Source organism: Ovis canadensis, chromosome 23 (assembly GCF_042477335.2).
Source record: "Ovis canadensis isolate MfBH-ARS-UI-01 breed Bighorn chromosome 23, ARS-UI_OviCan_v2, whole genome shotgun sequence".
Classification (NCBI taxonomy): Eukaryota; Metazoa; Chordata; class Mammalia; order Artiodactyla; family Bovidae; genus Ovis; species Ovis canadensis.
In genome coordinates, this window is record NC_091267.1 from 59,955,360 (window position 1) to 59,971,442 (window position 16,083).

The window sequence follows — 16,083 nt, forward strand, 5'->3', positions numbered from 1 at the left end:
ACTCTCCCATTATATAATCGCCAGTACCAAATTTGGGGAATGAAGGATTCCTTGCTATTTGAAAGTGTGTGCCTTAATGTTCATTTCTTTAAAATTAATTAATATTTTAATTGGAAGATTAAAACCTTACAATACCATGATGGCTTTTGCCATGCCTCAACATGCATCAGCCATGGGTATACATGTGTCCCCCTCATCTGAGCCCCCTTCCCATGTCCTTCCTCACCCTGTCCCTCTAGCTTATTCCAGAGCACTGGCTTTGGGTGCCCTGCTTTGAATATTGAACTCACGCTGGTCATCTATTTTACATATGACAATGTATATGTTTCAGTGTTATTCTCTCAAATCATCCCACCCTTGCCTTCTCCCACTGAGTCCAAAAGTCTCTTCCTTATGTCTGTGTCTCCTGGTGAGAGTCTGTTAGTAAGTTTTAAGTAGGGGCAAGAATAGACTCTACCCAGATGTGACCAGTACATTCAGAGTGCACTCCGTTCGACCATTCAGGTCAACAACTAGCCCATCACAGCAGCGTATCAATTTGGGGCTGCTGCAGTATCAACCTTGGTGCCATGAATATAACTCTGTGTGGCCTGTGCCTTGGAGAACTGAGCTCCCTGGGGGACCCTTTCCCTTCCAGAGGAAAATTGCGAAGCACGAGGACCCAGTGATCTGCCACCCTGGCCTTCGTTGGCTCCAGGCCCCTCCACCTACTTTTCAGTCTCTTCTTCCTGAGAGACACCATCTCATAGAGTTGCCTCTCGATCAGTCCATCCGCCTTCTTCTCATCCAGCCAGTTGCTGCAAGGGAAAGTCTGCTGGATGCCAGTGAAGGGGCACAGAATCACCACCTGGGGGAGAAGATGGCATCTTCTGCAGTGAGTCCCCTGATTGGGACTTCCTTGCAATGTTCAACAGCCTCCTTTGGATCAAGAAATACCTCCTCTAGGAAATCTTCCCAAGAAGGTATCATACATACTCCAATTTACTAGTGCAAATATCAAACATTTTTCTCTATACACACACTCTTTTTGAACACCATACTTGCTATGTGCATCCTAAAATCTCAGTCTGAACCAAACAACTAGAATACTAAATTAATACCCTACTTTGTCTTGTGGAAAAAAGTCAATCACATAAAAGATAATTAATCTCTATAATTTAATACGAAAACTAACTACCTTCTTCAGGGCTTGATCCTTATTCAGCCTTCTCTCCTACACCTTGTCCATCTCTACTCACACTCTGAAATCATAGGTTTAGAACACGGCAGTTTATCTAACCCAGACACACCTAGATGCTTTGAAGAGAAGCATCAGAATGCCAAAGGCAGGGATCTTAGGAACATCAAGAGAAAAAAAGATAGATATCAACTGGACTAACAGAAGCCAGATGATATTGGGGGATAAGGGAATTAGAATTCAGTCTAGAGTTCTGTATCCCAAAACTTCTTTCAGGAATGAAAATGAAATAATAATTTTCAGATGAACGAAAACAGAGTTTACCACCAATAGACCTTATTTAACCAACGGAACTTCTAAAGGAAGTTTAGCAGGAAGAAGAAAACTGATACCAAGAAAGAGGTCTTCAACACAAGAAGAATTGGCAAGCAAACACACTGGCAAATCTGAACAAATAATGACTCTACAAAACAACGTATAATGTGTGGATTTAAAAATCATTTCAAATAGAACCAAAATACTAGGCAAAAATAGCATACAACCTAGATGCAGGATTATTATCATTAGAAATTTCTGAGATTCTTGAATTGTCTAAGAGGGAAACAGAGATGGTGATTAAATTTAGGTCTTTTCACAGTAAAATTTCAATAATAACCACTAAAGAACCAGAAATAGTGTATAATTTCCAAATCACTATCAAGGAAACCAATCAATTTATCAAAAAAAGGGAAGAAAGGTAAAAGCAGAACAGACATGTCAGTTATTATAATAAATACAAGTGGACTAAATTTATGAAAAAGATAATATCAGATTGGATTGTGGCATAGATTCAATTCACCAGACGGTTAAAACAACTCTGTGTTTCATAATGTAGCTTCAAACCATATACAGCAAAAATTGTTAGTTCTATAGTAAGAAATTTAAATATCTACCATTGACATTGGAAATTTCAACAAATCTGTCTTAGTAGTTAATAAATCAAACAGACAAAGTGCTATTAAGGAGACAGAAGATTCAAATAACAAAAGTAGCAAACTGAATTTATAAATAAAATCAAAATCTTAAATTCAGCTCTTGGAAACAGGTGCATAAGTTGAAGTGCATTGTAAAGTAAATCTCAAAAATATTTAAATAGCATCATTAATGTTTCCTGATTAAAACAATATTGAGATAAATAACAAAAACATAAAAAGCAAAACGTTTTTGCAACCTAAAAATTACATTTCAAAATAAATAATAGATAATGAAAGAATTTCAAATGGAATGACAAATAACCAAACAAGCACAAATCATAGAAGAAAAAATTGATAAATTGCCTTTCATCAATATTAAAAGCTTCTGCTCTTCAAAAACATTAAGAAAATGAAAAGGCAAATTATGGAGAACAGTATGGAGAGTCCTTAAAAAACTAGGAATAAATCTGCCATATGACCTAGCAACCCCACTCCTGGTGCTTATACCATGAGAAAATCATAATATAAAAAAGACACAAGTACCCAAATGTTCACTACAGTACTGTTTACAAAAACCAGGCCATGGAAGCAACCTAGATGTTGCTAGGTGTTGCTAGATCCATTCATCCTAGATGAATGGATAAAAAAGTTGTGGTACATAGATACAATGAAATGTTACTCAGCCATAAAAAGGAATGAATTTGAGTCAGTTGTGGTGAGTTGGATGGACCTTGAGCCTCTCATACAGAGTAAAGTAAGTCAGAAAGAGAAAAACAAGTATCGTATATTAACTCATATATATGGAATCTAGGAAAAAATGGGACTAGTGAACCTATTTGCAGAGAAGGAATGAAGACACAGATGTAGAGAATGGGCTTGCGGATGCATCAGGGGAAGGAGCGGGTGGGTTGAGTCGAGAAAGTAGCTTCAACATGTATATACTACCATGTGAAAAATAGTGGGAAGTTGCTGTGAAATACAGGGAGCCCAGCCTGACCTAGAGGGGTGGGAGTGGGGGAAGGGAAGGAGGCTCCAAAGAGAGGGGGTATACGGTGGCTCAGTGGTAAAGAATACACCTACAGTGCAGGACATGTGGGTTTGATCCATGGATTGGGAAGATGCCCTGGAGGAGAGCATGGCAACCCTCTCCAAGATTCTTGCTTGGAGAATCTCATGGACAGAGGAACCTGGCAGGTTATAGTCCATAGGGTTGCAAAGAGTTAGACACAACTGAGCAACTGAACACACACATATATAATTATGACTGATTAGAGAGAAGGCAATGGCACCCTACTCCAGTACTCCTGCCTGGAAAATCCCATGGACAGAGGAGCTTGGTAGGCTGCAGTCCGTGGGGTCGCTGGGAGTCGGACACGACTGAGCGACTTCACTTTCAGTTTTCACTTTCATGCATTGCAGAAGGAAATGGCAACCCACTCCAGTGTTCTTGCCTGGAGAATCCCAGGGACGGGGGAGCCTGGTAGGCTGCAGTCTCTGGGGTTGCACAGAGTCAGACACAACTGAAGTGACTTTGCAGCAGCAGCAGTGTTGTATGGCAGAAACCAACATATTATAAAGCAATTTGGCTTCAATTAAAAAATAAATTTAAAAAAAGAAAATGAGAATGCAACCCACACACTGGGAGATTGTTTATATACAATGAATATCATGGGCTTCCCTGATGGCTCAGATAATAAAGAATCTGCCTGCAATGCGAGAGACCCAGGTTTAATCCCTGGGTTGAGAAGATCCTCTGGAGAAGGGAATGGTGACCCACTCCAGTATTCTTGCCTGGAGAATTTCATGGACACAGGAGCCTGGTGGGCTACAGTCCTTGGGATCCCAAAGAGTTGGATATCATATCTAAAATACATATTATATATCACAATTATATATTATATATTCATATGTAGATATACATAGTTCTGTCGTAGAACTTGTATAAAGAATACACAAAGAACTCACAATTCAACAATAAAAAGATAAAAAAATTTAAAAAGGTAAAAAGAAAGGAAGATATACAAATGATCAATAAGCATATGAAAAAATAATGTTCAATGTAAGTGGTCATCAGAGGCATGTAGATTAAAACCAAATTAAATTTCATTACATATCCATAAGAATACCCCAAAATTTTAAAGATTGGCATTACTAAGTGATGGTGAGACTATAAAACAAGTGGGATTTTCATACAATGCTGGTGGGCATACAAAATTGTGTAGCCCCTTTAAATATAGTCTAAAAAAGACTTTTGTAAATTAAATGTATATTTACCATAGAATGTAGAAATTCGACTCTTAGGTATTTACCCAACAAAATTGCAAACATGCCTATAAAAAGACTTGGACATGAATGTTCATAGCACTTTATTCATAATAGAAAAAAGAAAAACCTGGAAATGACCTAAACACACACAAATAGTTGAATGAATAAACAAAATGTTATATACCCTTACGATGGAATACTACTTAACAATAAAAAGAAAGAAGTACTAATACCTGAAACAGTGCTAGAATAGACAAATCTAATCTTTAATGACTGAAATGGGATCCGTGGTTGCTTGGAATTGTGGAGATTGACTGGGAGGGAGAACAAGGAACATGTTGGGTAATGGAAACATTTCATATATTAATTCTGGTAATGGTTACATGAGTGTATATGAATTCATTAAAACTCAAACAGCAGTACAGTTCAAAACAATGCATTTTTATTTATGCCAGTTATACCTCAATGAAGTTGAATTTTAAAATGAAACAATAAAATCAAACTGAATAACAGAAGTATAACATGTGGGGTACAGGTACAGCAATACTTTGAGAGAAAATTATAGTATCAACATTTATACCACGAGAAAAGAAGAAGGCTAAAATTGAAAGAGCTAAGAGTACAATTTAAGAATTTATAAAAAATAGCAACAACTGAAACCCAGAGAAATTTAGAATAGATAATAAAGAACAATAAAATAGAAAATAAAGATATAATAGAATATAAACAAAGAAAAATGTTGGTTATATGAAAGGACTAAATAAACTTTTGTGAGAATTATATTTTTAAAAAGCAAGAATATCTGAATAACTGATGTTAGGAATGAAACTAAGATTATAATTACAGATGTAGTGGAGGTTAAAAGGTAAGAGAATACTGTATATGACTTTATATCAGACATTTGAAGTCTACAAATACACACATTCCAAGAAAAATATAGCTCATTCAGATTGAAGAGAAAATGGAAAGCTTGAATAATTCTATAACTGCCACGCTTCTCTGTACACGAGATTTTTCCCAACAAGAATACTGGAGTGGGTTGCCATTTCCTCCTCAAGCAGATCTTCCCAACCCAGGATCAAACTTGTGACTCACGTATCTCCTGCCTTGCAGACAGGTTCTTTTACCACTAAGCCACTGGGGAAGCCCCAATTTTATAACTAAGAAAACAAAAACACAACTTTCTTTTTTTTAATCAGTAATTCTTCTCTCTCTCTTGCAGATGTGCACATACAATCCCACACTATCTTGACCAGATCACTGCATTTTTTATACCTTCTTTCAGGAGAAGAAATGTTTCTCATTTTATTCTAAGATCAAACCTCACAAGGACTGTATGAGAAAGGAAAATCAAGGGCCAATGTCACTCATGGACATTAATACATAATATATTCTCTATAAAATGTTGGATAATCAATTTCAGAACCATAAATTAAAATTCATTATGACCAAGTTTGGCTTATAGAAGTTCAGAGTTAGTCTACCATAAGAACTGGTAACTCACCATAATAAATAAAAAAGAAAAACCATTTGACTATCTAATCAAGTATAGAAAAAGCAGTAGATAAAGTTTAACACCAATTCAGAATAAAAACTCTTAATACTAAAACTATAAATGATCAGTCTTAATAACAGAGTTTAGCAGGATAACTATATGTAAATTTAAAATACAAAAGTACTTCTATATCTGTCTACACCAGCAAAAAAATAAAAATAAACACTTTTAAAAGAGATACCATTTATAATAGCAGCAAAAGTTTCTATGAATATATTTACAAAGACATGCAAGACCTTTACTAAGAAAAGTATAAAACTACTGAGAATTATTAAAAAGCTAAATTTTTCCTGTTCATAAACAGGAAAAGTTAGCAGAGTAACAATGTCAGTTCTTCCAAATAGGTCTACAGACCCAGTTGCATTCTGTTCAACAGTTCTTCATGGAACTTGGCAAAAAAATTTCTAAAATTTCTATGGAAGATAAAGGTTTATGGATAGGTCAATATATACCTGAGGAAGAAGAATAAAGTGGGCCCTAGCAGATACCAAGACTTACTGTAAAGGTGTAAAGTGAAGATAGTGAGTAATGCATTAGTGCAGGAATAAACTAAATCAATATATGGAACAGCCTAGGAGAAGGCAATGGCACCCCACTCCAGTTCTCTTGCCTGGAAAATCCCATGGGCAGAGGAGCCTGGAAGGCTGCAGTCCGTGGGGTCGCGAAGAGTCGGACACAACTGAGCGACTTCACTTTCACTTTTCACTTTCATGCATTGGAGAAGGAAATGGCAACCCACTCCAGTGTTCTTGCCTGGAGAATCCCAGGGACCGGGAAGCCTGGTGGGCTGCCGTCTATGGGGTCGCACAGAGTCAGACACGACTGAAGCGGCTTAGCAGCAGCAGAGAGCTCAGAGACAAATCATATATTTGGGGAATTTGACATGTGACAGTTGCTCTTTCAGAATAGTGGGGAAAGGATTACTATTTAGTTGACCAGTGCTTCCTAGACTTCTTTAATGATAAGAATTACCTAAGCATGTATAAATACTCAGATTACCTGGAAATTCTGACTCAGTAGGTTTGGGTTTGAGCCTAGGAGTCTATTTCTAAAAATAATTCCAGGTGATTCTTAACTTTACTCAGATTTTTTAAGTCCTTCAGTAAATGTTGGTGGGACATTTAAATATCTATATAGAAAAAGATAAAGTTGGATCCCCACCTCATGCAAATATCAATGCCTGATATATTAAAGATGCAAATATATAAACAAGAAAACCAAACTCTACAAGTTTTAAAAGAGGATATAAGAAAATGTCTTTAGAACTTTAGGAGAAGTACAATTTTTTTCAAAATACATTAACCATAAAGGAAAAGATAAGACAGATAACTTTTAATTTAAATCTCCTCTCCTTCAAAAAAGGCAAACTACAAAAAGATATTTGAACATATACTATCAAAAATATATCAATACTAGACCACCTTACCTGCCTCCTGAGAAACCTGTATTCAGGACAAGAAGCAACAGTTAGTACTGGACATGGAACAACGGACTGGTTCCAAATTGGGAAAGGAGTATATCAAAGCTATATACTGTCACCCTGCTTATATAACTTATATGCATAGTACATCATGTGAAATGTCAGACTGGATGAAGCACAAGCTGGAATCAAGATTGCTGGGAGAAATATCAATAACCCCAGATATGCAGATGACACCCCCTAAAGCAGAAAGTGAAGAGGAACTAAAGAGCCTCTTGATGAGGGTGAAAGAAAAGAGTGACAAAGCTGGCTTAATTCCACATTTAAAAAATGAAGATCAGGGCATACAGTCCCATCACTTCATGGCAAATAGAAGGTGAGAAAGTGGAAACAGTGACTGATTTTATTTGCTTGTGCTTCAAAATCACTGCAGATGGCAACTGCAGCTGTGAAATTAAAAGACATTTGCTTCTTGGAAGAAAAGCTATGACAAACCTAGACAGTGAAGTAAAAAACAGAGACATCAATTTACCAACAAAAGTCCATGCAGTGAAAGCTGTGGGTTTCCCAGTAGTTATGTACAGATGTGAGAGTTGAAGCATAAAGAAAGCTAAGCACCAAAGAAATGATGATTTCAAAATCTGGTGCTGGAGAAGACTCTTGAGAGTCCATTGGACAGCAAGGAGATCAACCAGTCGATCCTAAAGGAAATCAAGCCTGAATATTCATTAGAAGGACTGATGCTGAAGCTGAAGCTCCAGTACTTTGGCCACCTGATGCGAAGAGTTGATTCACTGGAAAAGACATTGATGCTGGGAAAAACTGAGGGGAAGAGAAGAAGGAGGCAATAGAGGATAAGATGGTTGTATGGCATCACTGACTCAATGGACATGAGTTTGAGCAAACTCAGGGAGATAGTGAAGGACAGGGAAGCCTGGTGTGCTGCAGTTCATGAGGTCGCGGAGAGCTGGACATGACTTGGTGACTGAACACAACAATACTATCAATAAAGATTTACTATCTGGATTTAATAAAGAACTCCTAAAAATAAATCCAGCAATAGATTATTCAGCAGAAAAATCAGCAAAAGACATGAACAGGCATTTTCCATAAAGAGAAATATGAATGGACAGCAAAGAAATGAAGAGATGTTCAACTTCTGCAGTAATCATGAAAATAAAAACTAAAACCACAAGAAGATCAGTTTATACACCCAAAATGGTGCACATTTAAAATTCAGGCAATAACTAGTGTTGACAATGATGTCTGGAACAAAACGTATGATATAAATGGCTGATAGAAAAAAAAACGATGCAACTACTTTGGAAAACAAACTAGAATGCTTTGGAAACAATTAAGCTTCAGAACTGAAGATTCACTTACCTTACAGCCTAGAACGTCCATCCTGAGAAGCTCCTGCATATTTGTACAAAGATGTACACACAACAGTTTCATGGAAGTATTGTTTATAGTAGCAAAAATCAAGAAACAACCCCAAAATGTCCATCAATAGAAGAACAGACAAATAAATTGAAATCGATTCATGCAATGGAGTAGACGGGAAATGGTCTACAGCTTCTGCTATCAATTCAGATGATCTCTAAAGCATAATGTTGAGCAAAAACTGCCCGTAACCAACAATATACACATAGGCAAAATTCTTAATAGTATATGTTCTTTGGGAGAGAGAGGATTATATGATTGGGGAAAGACAGAGGAGTTTCAGAAGCATTGGAAATATTCTTTTAAGTTAAGTGATAGGCAAAATTAACATTTGAGCTTTTAAATCATTCTCTATATCTTACTTTTATTATGTATACTCTTTAAAGCATAAGTATTGCACAATTAAAATCATGTATTTAAAAATACTTGTTGATGGAGCCATTTAAAAACTAAAGTGGAACACTGCATCAGGAGTCAGGACAGACTATAACCATCCAGAACACCCCTGGGTCACCTACCCTGTGTCTGGTCCCTGGTTGCATGTACAGAGCAGCCCCTATTCCCGACCATCAGCTAGACAAGGCTGAAGGGCATGTTACCATCCCAGCGTCCCCGTGAAAGGGATTTCCCATGTGCTCTATAACTCGTCCAAAGGAAGTAGGAAATAGGATTCAGGTTAGAGTTTGTAGCTGCAAGTGAGGGGTTTCCCTGGTGGCTCAGTGGTAAAGTGCATCTTACTGTGTTAAGGGTCAGCAGTAAAGAAGCTGCCTGCCAATTCAGGAGACTCTGGTTCAATCCCCGGATTAGGAAGATCCCTTGGAGAAAGAAATGGCCACCCACTCCAGTATTCTTGCCTGGGAAATCCCATGGACAGGGGAGCCTTGTGGGCTCCATTCCATGGGGTCACAAAAGAGTCGGACGCGATTGGCGACTAAAACAACAACACAACAACAATCTGCAAAGTGAAGGGAGTGTCTGAATCAGGCCAGGGCCTCCCTTACCTTCTCACAGTACCAGCCTCTGTTGACGCCCACATTGCTGTGTCCTATGGAAACCCGGCTCAGGGGGCTGAGGAGGACAGCCAGCTCAATATTGAAGATATCTGTGCGGCCACGGTCAAACACTCCACCCTCCAGGAAGATCTTCCCACTGTTCTTATTCCCTCTGGCCCCATACATGACCAGGTAGATTTTGGACTTGGTCCCGGCCCCCCGGACATCTCCAGTGAAGACAGTGACAACGTATGAGATGGCTGGTATGGAAACAAGGGGAGGAAGAGGGGTCAGTGCAGGCTGGTAACGATGTCCTACCCGCCTTCTCCCGCACCTAGCCATACCTCTGCCATACACCCCTACAGCCCCTAAATCCTCTTCCTCTGGATGTCACCCAGTGCCCTCTCCACTTCATTTTTATCTTTTTCAGAGTTGGGGTGCCAGGGCATCTGACTTTAGGAACAACCTGGAGGTTACAGGAAGCTGTCAGGCATGATTACAGGAAACTAACAAAGAGAAGGAAGAGCTTGGGTTGGCCCGGAATAGCACTTATTATGAATGCTAATTACCATGTGCATATTATTAATAGCTGCCGGATGAACTCTATTATGTCTCATTTAATTATAATAGTCAACTCGATTAATAGCGATTTATATTCGGGGCTCTCTGACTCATGGAGTTTGCTCTTTTGCTCATAACTTAAAAGTGTAACTCTAGTAGGGGGCACCAATGGCCTTCTTGACCACCTGACATGGTGAGATGTCAGGAGACTGAGGGAGGGAGCTGGGCCATCTGGGTTTGGTCAGTCAGAGGCAATGTGAGGACACAGAGTTCTGGAGAAGAGTCAGCAAGGGGGATTAAACTCCGAGATGAGACAGGGTAAAGGAAAACACCAAAGACAAGCATTCGGACAGAAAACTACAGGAAATGCTGTTGAGGTCAGGCCTGCATTTTTTTTCACTCTGTCCAGGATGCTAAGTGGTACTTTGAACCTTGTTAATCCTCCACCTCCCTTTCATCCTAACTTCATCCCCTCATCTCAGAGAAATAAAACATCTCTGGGAGATAGCACATTATTCATTCATACATTTGCGCCTTCCCTTGCTCAACAAACATTTACTGACTGCTTACTATATAACAGGCCTTGGGAGAATGTGACGATAGAAAGGAATAGCTACCGCCCTCAAAGAGTGGGCCTCCAGCTTTCCAACGTGTGGCCAGAGAGGTTCTCACTCTCGACAGACTGCCGCGGCCTAGGCTGTCAGCAATCCCAGTTTCTGACTGTCATTTCTCCTCCTCCTCTACCACGGCAAGCAAGTAATAGTAACACAGCAAAAGGGGCATATTAAACCTGCTCTCGTGTCTGTTTTTTTAACAACTTTATTGCAGTGTATTTTACACATGCCCATTTCAAGCATAGAAGACAGTGCTTTTTTATTGATTTGCTTTCACTCTTGGTTGTGCTTCCTGGGATTTTTCTCTAGTCGCCTTGGGCAGGGGGCTGCTCTCTAGCTGTGGCCACAGGCTGCTCATTGCGATGGCTTCTCTTGTTGCGCAGCACAGGCTCTAGGCCACGTGGGCCTCAGTAGCTGTGCTTTCCAGGCTCTAGAGCATGGACGCGATAGTTGTGGCACTCTGGCCTAGCTGCTCCGCGGCACGTGGGATCTTCCCAGATCGGGAATCGAACCCATGTCTCCTGCTTTGGCAGGCAGATTCATTACCACTGACCCGCCCGGGAAGCCTTAGTGTATGTTTTTAAGCAAATGATTGGCAAACTCTAGTAACAAACTTACGGCACACCCAACAATGGTCAGGTAAGGCCAAGGCACCGCAACGCCAAGGTCGAGAAACACACTGGAGGTTTCCCTGGTGATTCAGTAGTAAAGAATCTGCCTGCCAATGCAGGAGACAGGGGTTGGCCCCCTGGTACAAGAAGATCCCACATGGCACGGAGCAGCTAAACCCGAGGGCCACAACTATTGAGCCTCTAGAGCCAGGGGAGCCGCTGAAGCCCGCTGTGCAGCTGTGGAACCCATGCTCTGCAGCAAGAGAAGCCACCACAGCGAGAGGCCCTCGTGCCACAACTGGAGAGCAGCCCCCGAGCAGCAGTGAAGACCAGGCACAACCAATAAATTTTAAAAACATTTTTTTATAAAAAGGAGAAAAGCAGGAAAGCACTAGAGCAGAGGAGCAGGTGGCTTCCTAAACAACAGCCATCAAGTTCTACTCAAACTGTCTGGAGAAAAAGAAGGGAGAAATGGCTCCACCTAGAAGGGGTGGGGGTGGGGTTCAGAGGAAATGACTGGAAGCAGGAATTTGAGAAAAGGGAAGAGAAATGGCCCCACAGGCTGAGGAGAAAGCATGTCCCAAAGAGAAAGGCAGGGAAAGAGGAAGGCCGGCAGCTCAGGGGAGGGAGAGGGAAGGCGTGTGGATGAGAAGGGGGTGGCTGTAGGTGCAGGACAGAGTGGACGGTGGGCAGATGGGGTGGGGAGAGGGAGCATGTGTAGGAGCAGTGGGAGAAGCTGTTGAAAGATGCTGCTGAAACAGTCAGCTGGAGCCCAGCCGTGGGGCAATTTTTGTCCTGTACCCCAGAACTTAGACCCGTCCTCAGTGCAGCGGGAGCCGTGGGAGGGCCTGCCCCAGGGCACATTCTCAGCTGTGTGCATTCACCAACATCCATCTTCCGGAACACCTCTGAACTTCTGTGCTGGGAGTTTCAAGCTGTCCATGGAACTCATACAGGGTAGAGATTTAGGAGGCAGACCACATCCTGGATCTGTCACTTACCAGGTGTGTGACCTTGAACAGGTCTCTCAACTTGTGACTCAGTTTCCTCTATTGTGAAATGGGAACAACAACTGTTCCGTACTGTAGGGGTGCTGTGAAGACTAGAGATGACATGGGTGCCTAGACAGAGCCTGGCTTGTAGGAGGCACTCATAGGAGGAGGAGGGAAGAGTGAGTCAAGATCCTCGTAAAAGGACACAGGGTCACATCCTGGCTCCGTCCTGTGGACACCTTCTTCTCCCTAGGAAGTCAGCATCTCCTCAGGGGTGCTTCCCCATCTCTGGCGTCAGCAGAGCCCAGACACCAGCCCAGAGGAGCGGAGAGCACTTTCAGGGGCACGAAGAATGTTGTCTGAAGACACGGCTGCTTCCCACTGGACTGAAAGCCTCTAGGTCCACAGATGAGAACACCGACCCTTATTTCACCCTAAAGTGAAATATTAGCCAGTTTGTACCTCCCCTTTCTTCAGTCTTACCCGTGGTCTCAGCTCCACCCACTAAGATATCCCTCTGGATTTTGCCATCATCTTCATCCAAGGCCAGCCAGCGGTTAAGAGGAAAATCATATTTTCTTTTGTTCCCAATATCTTCAATGACAATCTGGGAAAGAAACAGTGAGAAGGAAGATTAAGTGTCATGGAGTCACATGTGGTGACCGAATCCATTCTTCCATCACTTGAGTGAACTCTAAGAATATGTTCTTGTCTTCTTAGTGGCCCAAGGGGAGCTCATCACGAGGACACACCTGTTGTCAGGAAAACCTTGCTAAGCACTGAGGGTCACAAGGGCGTGACTGAGAGTTACCTCCTTCTTGAATTACTGAGCTTTGGTTCCTTCCTCTGCTGGTGACCATTTAAAAATGCAATGCAAGAAACTTGGCAGGATGTGCCCAATGAGACTGAGGGACCAGAACTGCAAGCCTGGATTTGCAGACAGCACCAAGATCATCTTCCTCACTTGCAGAAGCTTGGGATTCTGGCCTTCTTACTGAGGAGAGTCCACATAAAGGGAGCTAGAAGCCCTGATTCTGGCACACCAAATCCTGGGATCTGGTGAGCAGGTCAGAAAATGTCAGCCATGGGCAGTGACGGTAGGGGATCTGGGCATCTATGAAACCCCTGGGAAGACTCACACGTGAGCTAGGTTAGCAAGGCTGAGATAAATGTATCTTCTCAAGCTCACCAAGATGCTGAGAGGCCCTCCCAAAATGTCCCAGAAACATCCAACTGAAAACTCACTCTAAGGTAAGTGTGATTGTCAACTGTGATCGTCAATAACCAGGTCGAGTCTCCCATCATAATGGGAAGGCAGGGTGACGGACAGGGTGAGTGTCCCCAGGGCTGCCTGACAGAATAGGGCTGATTTTCAGTGGAAAACACACTTCCTAAGATCAAAGTACTTATAGTGTGGAAACAGGGAACGTCTTGACCTACCTAAAGGCATCTCACCTAGTTCTAACCCAGTGTTCATTAAGGAAACTTCTGGGCCTCCTGAGGATACTACCCACCAGGGGCAGCAGTGGCCTGAGCCAGTGACCAGCCTTCTCTCCCCAAGTAAAGTGGCATTCAAGCTCAGGTTTATAAATCAGCCCTTTGTCGTTTGGTTGGTAAGAATCACCCTTCAGAGCTTGCTGATTTTATCAAGCATCTGTACTTCCAGAGGTGAATGCTTAGTGACCACTGTGGTCTTTCCAGAGCGAGTTCTGCCACTGAAGAAAGTCTAGCCTCTGTCAATTCATCTATCTGTGCATTTCTCTGCTTTTGCTTTTATCTCCCAGGATTCGAGTTGGGGAGATTAGGGAGCCAAGAATCTGGGCTAAGCCTCTTAACTGGCTTCACTCTGACTTTTACAAGGTTGGAAAAGCAAGGTGAAGAAAGAAAGGACTTAGTTTATCAGATAAGCTGTCAAGTCTACTAATGAATCTAGATGTACCAATTGACCATTTCTATCTCCAAATGTTCACAGAATGGAGTGCCAGTCATGATTCCAAGAGCAAATGACCGCCACCCTCGCAGTTCACAGAGATGCCATCAAAAAAGGGCCTTCTCCTGACCTGGTGTCTGATGGAAATCCCTGGCTTAATAAGCTTAGCTAATCTGAAAAACAGAATGTGTTGCCATTGAACACCTGTATAGGGTAAAACTAGCTGCACAGCTGAGCCACAAAGGAGAGAGACAACATACGAATGAGTATTTGAGTAACGGCCAAGACTCTAAAAATTAGACTTTCCAAAATATGAAATCACAAAGGAAGGCCAAGACTTAAACACTGGTGTAGAAAGGATGAAAGCCCATGGATAGTTCTAGAAAACTTCCAGATATATTGAGCTGACCAAAAAGTTTGTTCAGGTTTTTCGATCATGAACTTTTCGGCTAGCACAATATATTGAAAAATGTAGACAAGTATTTAGTCTGCAGGATGAGGCTAGAGGAAGCTGGCTCCCGGAGGGTAGAACATTTTGGAACATATCTGGTAGCAAGTGGCGAGCGTGGTGGGAAGGAGTAGAGAAGTGAGATAGAGAAGGAACTGATGCCAGCACTTCCAGAGGAAGTCTGTCCCTAGGCGGGGCTGATGGTTCTCCCAAAGGCATTCTGGCCTCTACTGATAAGCATCCTGTGGCCTGGGACCCACGATCCTGGTTGCTCAAGGGACGTTACCGAGGGCTTCTCTGGGGAAGGACAAACAGCTTTCCCACTTTCAGTACATGAATTGCCCACACGTGCCTGGGTTTCATAACGTTCCTTTTAAGAATTCAAGACAGCTCAGGAGTGGTTTTTGCTAACAGAAAGAAATGGTGGTGCTCCCTCCAGACTGCTGTTGTTCTAGCAGAGACAACAGTAAAATAAGCCTGGAAAGATAGAAGCGACCTCACCATAAATGATATGGAAGCACACACGTGGAGTGCGTGTGAGATACAGAAGCAATAACCTAATGGCAAACAAGAACCATCATCTCCTGGAGGAAAATTCTCCACCTGCAGACAAGGCTACAGGCGGGGCTGACCTTCCAAGAAGCTAGTGGGAAACCAGGGGTCATGAGCCTTGGGAGGCGAGGTGGCAGCTAGAGAAAGGGGCCCACTCTGTCTTGCAAGAACAGGGACACAGCAGTTACAATGAGACCACCCATTACGAAAATCCAGAAGATAGTGCTAAGTCACTTCAGTCGTGTCTGACTCTGCGTGACCTTCCAGGCTCCTCTGTCCATAGGATTCTCCAGGCAAGAATACTGGGGTGGGTCGCCATGCCCTCTTCCAGGGGATCTTCCCAACTCAGGGTTTGAACCCACGTCTCTTATGTCTCCTGCATTAGCGGGCAGGTTCTTTACCACTAGCGCCACCTGGGAAGCCGCAAAGAGGATAAAAACATGAAAGCCTGCAAGCGTAGTCACTCAGTTGTGTCTGACTCTTTGTGATCCCATGGACTGCAGCCCATCAGGCTCTTCTGTCCATGGAATTCTCTAGGCAAGAATACTGGAATGGATTGCAATTCCCTTC

General features: G+C 42.0%; 1 protein-coding gene across 2 annotated transcripts in view; it reads right to left on the reverse strand.

Moving 5' to 3' along the window:
* The window catches only part of LOXHD1 (lipoxygenase homology PLAT domains 1), a 197,177-nt gene that overhangs the window by 127,369 nt on the left and 53,725 nt on the right, over positions 1-16,083 (reverse strand). For both annotated transcript variants that reach the window (XM_069568464.1, XM_069568462.1), the window contains exons 7-9: positions 13,067-13,190; positions 9,815-10,065; positions 712-847 (exon numbers count right to left, since the gene is read on the reverse strand). In XM_069568464.1, the coding sequence (XP_069424565.1) occupies positions 712-847; positions 9,815-10,065; positions 13,067-13,190 (511 nt within the window). The remainder of the gene's footprint in view (positions 1-711; positions 848-9,814; positions 10,066-13,066; positions 13,191-16,083) is intronic.